The sequence below is a fragment of the Apium graveolens genome, chromosome 4 (assembly GCF_009905375.1).
Source record: "Apium graveolens cultivar Ventura chromosome 4, ASM990537v1, whole genome shotgun sequence".
Taxonomy (NCBI): domain Eukaryota; kingdom Viridiplantae; phylum Streptophyta; class Magnoliopsida; order Apiales; family Apiaceae; genus Apium; species Apium graveolens.
In genome coordinates, this window is record NC_133650.1 from 311,295,583 (window position 1) to 311,308,723 (window position 13,141).

General features: G+C 33.6%; 1 protein-coding gene across 1 annotated transcript; it reads left to right on the top strand.

The window, feature by feature from the left end:
- Positions 1-6,862: 6,862 nt before the first annotated feature.
- Positions 6,863-8,682, top strand: LOC141721759 (nuatigenin 3-beta-glucosyltransferase-like). Its single transcript, XM_074524837.1, has one exon. The coding sequence runs from the start codon at positions 7,043-7,045 to the stop codon at positions 8,501-8,503; it is 1,461 nt and encodes a 486-aa protein (XP_074380938.1). The 5' UTR covers positions 6,863-7,042; the 3' UTR covers positions 8,504-8,682.
- The last annotated feature ends 4,459 nt before the right edge of the window (positions 8,683-13,141 follow it).

The window sequence follows — 13,141 nt, forward strand, 5'->3', positions numbered from 1 at the left end:
TAAAAAATATTCGATACTCGCTCACCCCCGAGAATTTATGAGAACAGATACTTATTTATAAGGTTATAAGCCATATATGTCAAAAAAAAGTACTCCCTTCCCTCTGTCTCAATAGATCCTTTACATTAATTTTTGGCACGCTTTTCAATACTCGTTTAAAATATAATTTCATAATATTTTTTAATTTTTTATTCTGAATAAAAAATTTATTCTTAAAAAAATTTTAAAAAAATTATGAAACTATATTTCATAAAAATCTCAAAATACGTGTAAATAGTGAACGTAAACATCCACGGAGGGAGTAATTCTTAATGATTACTTAAAATATAATATTAAGCTTGCAAATAATGAAGACGGTGACATATGTATGCAAGAGTTAACTCAGTTGGCTAAAGAGTGGATAACCTCTTGATCACAAATTCGAATCCCACGGGAGGAGAATTTATGATTATGCCTCCTGAGTAAGAGTCTGTCGTCGGCTGCGGATTACTTACGATAAAAATAGACGATGAAATATAATGATGCAACAATCATCGACCCATAACACGAGTATGCAGTCGACATGGAGTCGTGTGAGTAAAAGGGGTTTATGTGAGAACATAAAAATAGGAAACAACGAGATAGGGTGTGAGAACAAGTGCAGAAACTTAATAGTAAGAAGTTATTGACAGCACGCACTTGGAGGTTTCTTACTTGGCTGCTACTCTGTCTCTGTGTTAAACAGCCGCCACGTTGAGTTTCTCTTCAAGATAACTCCCACTTTTATTTGGCCGACGACCGACATATATGTTATCCTAGATTCTCATTTTTCAAATGGTGTTAGCTTTAAAATATGGTTACCGAAAAAAATATTTTTTTTTATAAACGTCGAAGTCGAACATATGATTTTATAGAAGTTAAAACTTCAATCACCGTATCAACTCTTGGTTGACAAAAAAAACTCGTTTTACCGAAAAATAAAATAGAAATAGGGCAAAAATGTCAGAAAATTATTTATGTATGTTAAATCTAGTGGAATGAACTTAGGTGGGAATTATAGAAATTTGGTGGATTTAGGCATATATATAAGGTTGTTTTCAAGAAAAATTAGTCCCTAAGTAGGTACGTAATTAGATGATCATAAACATATAATATATTTTAATAATATATCCAGGCCCGTAGAATAAATTGTACGAGAAATTTAACCGTTTTCAATTTAAAAGTGTCTCCGAAAATACTAAATTCATTACGGAGGTATATGATGTATATCCGAAAACCAAATTAAAACTCTATATCCGAAAACCAAATTAAAATTATAAGATTTTAAATTTCATTGTCTACTGTCGTTAAACTTGTTTCATGTTTAGTTTTGAATAAATTTAATCAAATATAAATTTATTTATATTTACATTTTTCAGCAAATAAAGGGTCCCAAAATTATATTTGACACAGGACCTTCGATATAAGGAGATCCATTTAAGGTCCGCGGGCCGGACCAGACTTTTTTCCGGATCGGGCTTTTCAGATTTTTTCCGGATTGGATCGGATTTCGGGCTTCTGATTTTTTGAACATCTCTAGAGACGGTCTGCACTTTATTATAATTATAATTATTTGATCAAGCAATTATAAAAAAATGCCATTACATATTCGTAATTTGTATTTCACATGCATTTGGTCATTAAGGGGGTGTAATCAGTTCAGATTTTAGAGGATTTATAACAATATATTGGTTTTGAATGATTGTTGTTGATTTTAACTGATTTTAAATATACGCGAATTTTAGCGGAATTGTTGAATAAATTTCGTAGAGTCTTGCTGATTTAAGTATTAATTTCTACAAATTCATCAAAATCTCTCGGATTTTGTTAAGATTTTTGAAAATATAAAATACACTAACAAGTTCATCAAAATTTATAATTTTATAAAATACAAAAAAAAATCATGGAATTTTGAATACCACCAAATTTTAATTGAACTTTTTAAAATCTAAATTGAATATTCCCGAATTTTAAAAGATTTTTTTCAATCTCTCTTGAATATCATCATATTTTAAAAAAAATTATAATCTAATTAAATATCCTAGAATTTTTAAAATCTATTTTTTTTAAAATCACAATTAAATACACCACATTTTAAGTACTTGGAAAATTGGAATTATAACATTTATTTTATTTTTTTAAAAAAAAACTCTAAAGCAGATTTTTCATTGAGTATTGACTTTATAGAGATCAAAGTGCGGCTCAATTCAGTAAAAAGAAAAAAGAAATAAAATGCGGCTCTAAATTTGTTTGTAGTGCACGTGTTAATAGGAGGTAGGGTATGTTATGTCAAGTCGGGGGCCGTCGATGAATTTACATATCCTACGCAAAGTCGACTGAATTATTGCTGATGTTTAATTTTATATATGTTGTTTAAATAATTTTAAATATGTTTGTCCATATTTTGCAAGGTCAATAATTGCTATATTCAGTGTACAACAGTTTCTTTTTCAATAAGAAATTTGTGAAAAATATAGTGTTTGTTTGAGAAATCTTAAAATAAGTAATTTATAACTTAAAATCCGTAAGTAACTTATAAGTGATAAGTGGATGAAACACTTATAAGTTGTATACACATGATTTGGGTACGGTGGACAAGACATAATAGTTAAATAATGTTACTTTTGGTAGGATAGTAGAGAGAGACAACGAAAAAGTATAATTTAGTGATAAAAAAGTATAAAGTCGGATAAAGCGATGAGACCAATGAATATTTAATTTTTCACTTTTTTATTAGTTTTAGTTTTGAAATTTATGTTTTTAAATGTTAAGTTAATTTAAAAGTCATGAATTAAGATAATCATATTTAAAAATTATTTATTTTAGTTCATTAAAGTTAAAAAAATTCTGACTTATAAGTAAAATTAACCAAATACTTAACTAACTTATAGATATTATCTATTTATCACTTTTAAGCCATTTATTAATTTTAAATTATAATTTACTTATTTTAAGATTTGCCAAACGAACACGTAATAAGTTTCGTCGGCTTAATCTATAAACTTTGGTATCATCCATGTTCCATGCTATGATCGTTGACACGTAGCATGACCTTAAAATGAATGATATCTTATCGGCCATCATGCGCCGACCTATTCAGCTACTTCCACGTCTCACACATATTCGTCCCCAAACTCCGGTTTCTAGCTTTGTACATGTTAATACATTTTTTTTCTTTAAACAAAAATGCAAATTTTCATTAAGAGGATACATATACAAAAATATTGGAAAGAAAGCCGTAAAAACGTTTTGACAATCCAGCGAATAAGGTATAAAAGCCATATTATACTGGCACTCGCTAAAGTGCAACACCCGACTAAGCTCGTGAATAGATGGGAAGTTTGATCCGATCCGATTCGACCCAAATTTTGATACAATAATAATATGATCTTATCAGATAAAAATATCCGATCTATTAAGAGGGGATATAAATTTTCATTTTTTCGATTCGATAAAAACCCGATCCGAACTACACAAATTATATTTTTATAAATTGTATATATATAGAGAGTAAAAATAGTGAGAGAGAGATAAAATTTAACTATAATTAGTTAATATAATTGATTTTAGATGTATCAATATTCTATTTTTTAAGTTATCTTATTGTATTTTCACACAAACTATTATTTCATCGTATTAAGATGTATCGTACACGACATATGTCATCATATTCTAGTAAGTGAATTATGTTTATGAAATAATATTTTATTCGTAATTCACATTTCTTTATTTAATTATTGAAATTGACATTTATAATTATTTTCATATACTTCTCAAATTACATTATTCTATTTTTATTTATTTATTTCAAAATTATTTTTAACTGAACTATTTTCACATATCTTCAATTTTTTTATTTTCACAACATCTCCCCGACTGAAAATAGCTTTTTGTGCTTACTTTTTTTTTTTAATTATTGAACCGTGTTAAATTAAATTATCCATCTCAAAATACTTAAATGGAGTCGGAGATCCGATTCGATAATCCGAGATCCTAATGAATTTGAAAATGGATTATGTTAGTAAAAATCCGAAAGCGATCTGATTTAAATCCGATTCAATAAATTTAAACATATATAAATATAAATTTAGTCAAATACGATCCAAATCCCACCCGTTGATAAGCTTACACCCCGATGTGATCATTTTTCTTTTGATTCGGGAATTCAATTAAAATTATTAAATCTTAATTGAATTGGGTTGGGTGTCAAGATTCTTAATATTTTCTCTATATCTCATGTTCTGCAAAAACAAGATCGAAATCGAATAGATAAATTAATTTTAAATCGATGTTAGTACTATTTTGTTTCCTAAAAATTGCTTGTGTGAGGAGAGATTTACAGAACCCAGACAACACCTTGGTCTCGGGAAAGAACAAACGGAAACCAAGGTGTAGTTTCAAGACTAAACTTAAGGTTGTGTCGGTAAGTTGACTCGGTTTTTTGATGTCCAAACAAAATTTTTTGACTCGGATTTTAGCAGGCACAAGAAACGCAACAAGGAATCAAATGACGCAAGCTGCAATGTTAATTTTATATACATCCGACCTTTCTAGACATAAACAACAAGTATATATGGACAAACATAAGTTGAGTCCGTGGTTTCAGTCGCCGAGACCCGGGCCCTGTTTCCGAGTTTTTAAAAGAGAATGGAATACTCCGTCCGTCCCAATTTATCTGTCATGTTTGACTTTTTGTGGTCAAATTGACTCAACTTTGATCATAAATTGAACATCAACCTTTCATTATTTTCAAAAACTAAAATATACATATTAAAGTAGATTACATTTACTCTCTAATGAAATAATTTTTATATTTTTTTTTGATTATATACCATATGAAATATTTGGTCAAAATTGGGTCAATTTGACCATAAAAAGTCAAACAAGACAGTTAAATTGGGACGGAGGGAGTATGTGATTTGAAGATAAAATTATTTTTATTTTCAAAATTGGAGTGAAAATTTTGAAATGAAAATTTATCTAATTTGCAATAATTTCCACTTAATTTGTATCTATACTATACTATAATAACCGGAATGAAATATAATTTGGTATGCCCTTTTTTAGTTGGTTTGGTTATCCCTATTTTTAGCCGTCGGATCTTTTTAATCAAGTGATTATGATTGTTAGATTTAAATACTAAAATAATACACACTATTCAAACTCCTTAATTCGAACCCCACCAACAACAAATATTTATATTATTATTTATACACTACTAAAACTTCCAGATTCAAAACCCGCAAATAGCAAATATTTATATTATTATTTATACGCTACCCAAGATTCATGTTCGAATTCCACCAGCAACATATATTTATATTATTATTCAAAAAATATACTAAAAAAATAATGATTTAAAAAGAAATTTATTATAATTTTAAATAATATATAAATATTAATAAATACCCGTGCATCACACTTTTTCTAAGCCTAGTATTTTTAAAATTCAGGAGCACGATTATGGGAAAATGAAACTAGTTTAGTTACTATTCACTTTACTTTTCCCTTCTTTTAACGGTCTTTCTAATGTGCGCCCAATGACACACATTAGTCACTAACTCCAATAAAAATGGGCTCTTTTTATTAGTGGAATTGATGTGAATGCAGGGGGCCATTAATATTTATTATTTAACCACCAATAAAAAGAAGTCATTTATATGAGAGTTAGTAACTATTGTGTGCCATTGACACACCATAGAAAATCTCTTTCTCCAGAAAATAAGGGCAAATCACTTTCAGTGAAATTATTTGGTGTAGATACCCGTTGACACAGCACATCTCGACTAATTCGACTAATAATGAAAAGATGAATATAACATCTTACCAACCAACACGATATCATAACATACCAAATACCAACACGATCACTTGCTTAAATTTGAGCGTGCACTTTAAAATCGAAGTTAGGGCTTTTAAGTGATGAGCTCTTAAAGTCTGGGTACTCGTGAATTATCGGGGTGAGTTGCAACCTGCTATTTTAAATTTATATTTTAAATTTATATTCCGATTTCAGAGTTAACCAATCTAGACATAAAACAACAAGTATCTGTAGATAAAACATAAAATCAATTTCTGTCACGGAGACCAAATTACTATGTCCTTGCCATTTTACCGCATCTTAAACAATCTATTAAGTACTTTATTCCATCCTTGTTCTTCTGTGAATTTATTTTTCTTATTCGAGAAACAACTAATCTCGAATATTTGAATTTGATAATCCGGATCAACGTATGCTTGCTCGTAATTTTGTAGTATACAAGTAATCGAAACTAGCTTGTAATTTCTCACAGAACTTGGCTCGTACTATGTCACAGGTAGTGATAACTCCGGGTGGCGGGACTGCTCCTTCGACGCAGTCATGTATCCTTCGCCGCTGTAGAGGTGTAGTTGTGGTTAGATTCCTACAAAACAACACCGGAAGGGGGTTGGAGTCCCGCGGTGCCTCCGGCGTGAGAGTAAGAACTAGCTTTTTGGGAGGATGAAGATGAATATGAATGTAAGGTGGCTGTGTGTGTATATGAGTGTGAAAAAATGATTAACCCCAAACCTCACCTTCTTGTGTTATTTATAGCCCAAGTGTAGGGTTTTGGGATTGGTACCTTTAGATCATAGCCATTGGTTCAGGGAGCGGAGGACACCTGGCTGAAGTGGATGCTTTACACGGACTGGCCAAGAAATATTCTGAGGATCCTCTGACACGTGCCCTGCCTTGATTATTCCCATGATTGATGTGTGACAGTTGTCCCTATCACGTGTCTGGGCCAATATCTCACGCGCTGGGATTTACCAAGATTAGGCTTGTGGGATTGAGCTGGTTAGGATTGGTAGTGCGCGAGACTATTTCTCCCAGGAGTTGCGTGGGATTAGGAGCCTCAGGAGTACTATTGCTCAGTATTTTACTTGATCTCGTTTTCACCAAAAAAATTCCAAGATTTTCAGCATCTTTTGTCTTGTATTTTTCCTTGGTATCACTAGATAAATATACTAGCTAAACAACCAGAGTTCCTCAAGCTCACAAGCCATGGAGAATTCAAATCAAAACCTCCATGTTCTGCTCCTCCCATACTTCACACCAAGCCACATGATTCCACTGGTAGACATGGGAAGACTCCTCGCAACCCGCGGTGTCACGGTGACGATAGTCACCACACCACACAATGCTCTCCTGTTCCGAGAGTCCATCCTACAAGATGTCGAATCAGGGAATCAAATTCATGTTCGTGAGCTTACGTTTCCGTCGAAAGAAGTTGGATTGCCTGAAGGAATCGAGAATTTCAATGCCATAACGTCTAGTGAAATGAGTAGTAAAGTATTTTACGGGGTCATGCTCCTTCAAAAACCTATGGAAGATTTAATCAGGAACATTTCGCCTGATTGTATTTTTTCTGATATGTTTTATCCTTGGACAGCTGATCTTGCTGATGAGCTTAATATACCTAGACTCATGTTTTATCCGTCGAGTTTTTTGTATCATTGTGTCACACATAGTCTTTCTGTCTATGCACCCCATGATAATGTTGAGTCAGAAACAGATACTTTCTTGGTCCCGAATCTCCCGGACAAAATCGAGATGAAAAGATGTCAGCTGCAAGAACATGTTAAGGTGAAGACGAGGTTCGGTGAACTTATCAAGGCAATTAAGGAGTCTGAGCAGAAAAGCTATGGTCTGGTTCATCACACTTTTTATGAACTTGAGCCTGCTTATGCAGACCATTATGGTGAAATCAAGAATTGTAAGTTTTGGCACATTGGTCCTATATTTCAGTTCTTTAAAAAGGCTGAGACATTTAGTACTTCTTCATCTGAGCAACATTATAGTTTAAGTTGGTTAGATACACAAAACCCTGGTTCTGTTCTCTACATTTGTTTCGGAAGCATGGTCAGATTTTCTGATGCTCAACTTACTGAAATCGCATTAGCACTCGAGGCTTCCAAGATTCAGTTTATTTGGGTGGTTCGCAAGAGTGTCGATAATCAAGAAAAATGGTTACCATCAGGGTTTGAACAAAGAATATTGAAAAATAACAAGGGCTTAATAGTCCGAGAATGGGTTCCCCAGGTGAAAATCCTGGATCACCCGTCGACAGGAGGGTTCCTGACGCATTGTGGTTGGAACTCGGTGCTCGAAGCAGTTGTCGCTGGAGTGCCACTTGTGACATGGCCTTTATTTGCTGAGCATTTTTACAATGAGAAGCTTGTTGAGCTTCTCAGGGTAGGTGTAAGAGTTGGTGCTGATGTTTGGAACTCAGGCTTTGAAATCACAAGTCCCCTGGTGAGAAGAGAACTGATACAGAATGCATTGGCAAAATTAATGGACGGTTCAGATGAGTCCTCGATGATCAGACGGCGAGCAGAGGAGATTGGAGTCTTGGCTAGAAGTGCAGTCTTGGATGGTGGGTCCTCCTCCAATCAACTATCTGGTCTAATTGAAGAAATGAAAGCTTTTAGTCAAGAAAAAACAAAGAGCGGGTCCAGAAATTGAAGGTAACAGATGAGTATTTTAACATTAGTTGTATTGGATGCTACCTTAAGTTATTGATTATCTGTTATGTACTGGAGAACTGTAATGGTGCACTTTAATCTATGATCTGACTTATTATTATGATACAAATATTAGTTCTGAATAAGATGCCCATGGGGCCATATGAGTTTGCAATGACACTGTTTGTGAGTTGTAAATAATGTGCAAAGTTCAATTTTTGCTCATTTGCTAAATTGGCAAGAACTTATATTAGCTTGCAAACAAGTTCTTTCAAGATACTATGCATTAGATTTTTGGAGTGGAGAGATGAGTGAGCATTGGATCCCATTTTCTAAAAGGCTCCACCTCTCGATATGTTATGCATTGAGCGAGAACTAGTTCGGATCGGTTTTTGAATGAAATCGGAATCGAAATTTTATATTTTCGGTTATATAAATTGAAGATTGTAACTGGATAATCGGTTCGGCTTCTGTTTAAAAACATAGGTTTGGTTTTTATGGATTCAAGTTCGATTTCAATTTTTACATGTCCAATTTGAGTTTCAATCTTTTAATTGTAATCCATTAATCTTGCAATCTTTTCTAAAATAAATGAGTTAAAATTTGAAGTTTTGCATTTAAATTTTTATATATAGAGGATTAATGTATTTTTCCGTTGATTAACGGTTGGATAGCTCAAGTTAAGAGTTTATGCTGTGTCGTTCCAGGTCCTTAGAGTTCCAAAATCTCTAGATATTTTAATAATAACAAGAATGCCAAGCCCTTACATGTTAATTTTAGGCTTACGGTTTTAGGCTTTCAGTTAATTTTTCACTAAACCTATATTAATTTTCACCAAGTTTTGTGAAACTCATGGAAATATCTATCTCTGGAACCCTTTTGTTAGGAAAATGAAAATTCTTCCTACGTGTCGAGAGAAGTGTTATCGTAAATATGCCAAAGAAATTATTGGATTTTGGTTTAATGAGGAGAAAAGTGACTTTGAAGTGGTGAAAATTACTTATACCAAAGTGGCACCTTGTGTTGATTTGTATAGCCTGAGGAGAACTTCTTGGAAAATTATTAGTAATTTTTGTCCAGGTATCCCTTTTTCGATAAGAGCGAACAATGTAGTAGTGTATGCTAATGGAACATTGCACTGGCTGTCAGAAGAAACGCAGGGCTGGAGGATTGTTTCATTAAAGTTGAACAATGCAAAGTTTCAACAAGCATTAATAAGAACAACTTTTGGGATTAATGGATTGTATCTTACAGTAGTGGATGATAACTCCCCTGTTATCTTCACTAGGATGATAACTCCCTTGTTCTCTCGAGTTGGTTTCGATAAGTTCCAGCTGCCCCGATAGTTTCATATGATTCTGGTGCCAAGCAATTGAGAGATTTTCTTTTCACCAGCAATGATCTTTTCTCAGCCCCTCCTTTCGTCGAGACTCTTGTGCTCCTAGATGGGAGTGAACCTTCAGTTGAGACTCTTGTGCTCCTAGATGAGCGTAAAGAGTGAGCATTCGAACTGATTACCTTCTATGCAAATATACTCTGTTTCATCTGCCCAAAGATATGATTTTTTTTGTTAAATGGCCTACAATGATTCTGATTTGTCAAGGAATACTAACTGCAGGTTTATCCTTGCAATAGAATACTTGAGGGAATGCTGCAGTTTTGATAACATCTCAGGAAAGGAGCCTGAGACATATCCCAGCTTATCTTTTTCTCCAAACATTATGAAATATATTTTCTTGCGCTATTTTGTTATATGAAACATTAGATCATGTCCACAATATTGATGGAGGCGCGTCCTACTTATCACTAAATAATTGGTCGAGAATTGCTGCTGAATCTTCCGGTGCCCTATCAAATCTTCCTCTGCAGCTTCTATACCTGTAATTCATATAAATGTTAAATTAGCTAACATATTACTGGATGATAATAATGTATCTAAAATTTCAGATTGTGGAGCTTTGAAGTTGGTACCCATGGATTAAACCAAAGAAACTACATTAGTCCAGGTACTTTAGGATACTTGGACCTTGAATACTTACATTCAGGCCAACTGACTGAAAAAGTGATGTTTATAGTTTTGGATTTTTCCTTGCAGAGCGCTTTTAACAGGAAGAAAACCAATTTACATGGCTAATCCTGAGGAAGAAAGAAATCATGGCATGTATTTGAGAAAAAAGTACTAAACATCCATGGGCCAATCAACATGGGAATGAAGAGATGACGAGTTTAATAGGTCATAGTGAGATTCAGCATTCTGATCTTTATGAAATCGTGGCATATATTATGATCCTTAATAGGTCATAGTTTGTGGCACATGTTCTGTTGAAGAGTCAAGAGATATATAAAAAACTGAGCATGAAATCGATCAAATGATGTTCGTGTCATTGGGATATGCGGGCAAGAGGTGTCAGGCCCCTTATAATTTTTTCCATTGCAATCGAATGATATTTGTGTCATTGGGATATGCAGGCAAGAGGTGTCAGGCGACCCCCTTATAATTTTTTTGTTGCATTTTTAATTTTCCCCTTATTTAAATTTTTGATATATCGATGGATTATTGCATTTTTTTCCTTTGATTGTTTGTTAAATAATGTTAGAATTCCCAAATTCCTAATTTTTTTATGGTAACAAGAATATCAAACCCTGTTATATACAGATTATAGTTATTAGGACACAAAGGCCAGTGTTTTAGGCTTTTGGCTGTTTTTTCATAAACCTTCAGTTGCTAATGGCTTCAAAACCGTTAGGCCATTACCTACCGGAAGAAGTCGTTGAGCAGATTCTTGTGAAAATACCATGCATAAAATCTATACTAACATGCACCTCAGTTTGTAAATTATGGTATTTTTCAATTAAATCATCTCGATTCATCAACACTCATCTCTCTAGTCCAAATAACAACAAATACTTGTTATGCCACGGTTTACCTTATCGCAACGAATATTCAATATATTCTGATAGTGAACCATATAGGAATTGTGGGGAATCAGAGTTTCTTTGTGGGCTTAAAGATGTTAATGTGCATGGTTGCTGCAATGGAATTGTTTGTTATACCAAGCTTTACCAAAATCGCGAAGATCGTGGACTTATCTATCTCTGAAACCCTTTTGTTAGAAAACTGAAGGTTCTTCCTAAGTTTCGAGAAAAGTGTTATTCTGGAAAAGCCAAAGAAGCTATTGGATTTTGGTTTGATAAGGAGAAAAATGACTACGAGGTTGCGAGAATTAGTTACACTGAAGTGGCATCTTCTGTTGATTTGTATAGCCTAAGGAGTAATTCTTGAAAAACTATCAGTGATTCTTGTCCAGGTGTCCATTTATGCCCGATATTGAAGCACAATGTAGTGTACACTAAAGGAACATTGCTCTGGATGGCAGAAGAAAGGTCAAGACACTGGAAGTCTGTTTCGATAAATTTGAGTACTGGCATGTTTCAAGAGGCGTTAATATGTAATAATTTTCAGCCTTCAAGTTTATGGTATCTTAAGGAAGTCGACGCCAATTCTCTTGTTATCTTCAGCACGAATGGTCTTCGTTGTGTTTGTATGGTGAAGTTACATGATGAGAGTCTTGAATTGTTATATACAGATGTGAATGAGAGTCCTAGTAATTACTTTTGTCTGTTAGGTTTCAGAAATAACAGTGAAACTCTCGTTCGTATAAGCAAATTTACTCGTTTTCAGCAACCCAAAAATTTGATAGTTTCATATGATTTTGGTGCCAATCAGTTGACTGATTTGTTTTTAACTAGCGAAAGTCTGTTCTCTTCCTATCCTTTTGTTGAGACTCTTGTGCTCCTAGATGAGAAATGAGAGTGACATGAATGCAGTTGTATGGCATTTTATTCTCCCCCAACCAAATATATGTTAGAAAATGGAAATTTGAGAATACATGTAATACGTCTTCTTGACGTAATTTTCGGTTAATAACAAGTGTAGGTTGTTCCTTACTATAAGCACATAAACTTTCATATTTGGATTTAAGACATTTTCTTAGTGAAATTCATGTAAAAAAAGAGCAAGAATGCTTATTTGTACAAGAGTTGTTTCGGTTTTAGCTGAGAAGCATATTTTGAAATATATGCAATGTTCAGGACCTGAGGCTAGAGGTTCAGGACCTGATGATGTGCTGGGATAAGTTTCTGCAATGTTCAGGGCCTGAGGTTGGAAGCTCAGGACCTGATGGTATGCTGAAAACATTTCTGGAATGTTCAGGGCCCGAGGCTAGTTGTTCAGGTCCTGAGGTGCTGAAAAGTTTTGGTTTGTTTAGGGCCTGAGGCTTATGCTCAGGGCCTGAACTGGAAGCCAATTTCTAAAATTATATAAACATGTTTTGTATAAATAAGTATATTATATATTAATATTTGAGTGAGGATTATTATTATTTTAATAATAATAATAATAATAATTAGACTCTTAAACAATATATAATAGATCAGATTACATACGTTACTTTTGTAGAGAAGAGCAAAAGTTGAAGTGTGTGAAAATCTGAGAGGGAGATAGATTGGGGAAAATAGATAGAAACTCTTGAACATCATCTCTCTGGCTCTCTCCCACATATACATACATATATTCATTGATTTTCTTGGTGAACTGAGGTGCTGATCATTATTGAGCCTTCTCGTATCTGTGAACGGA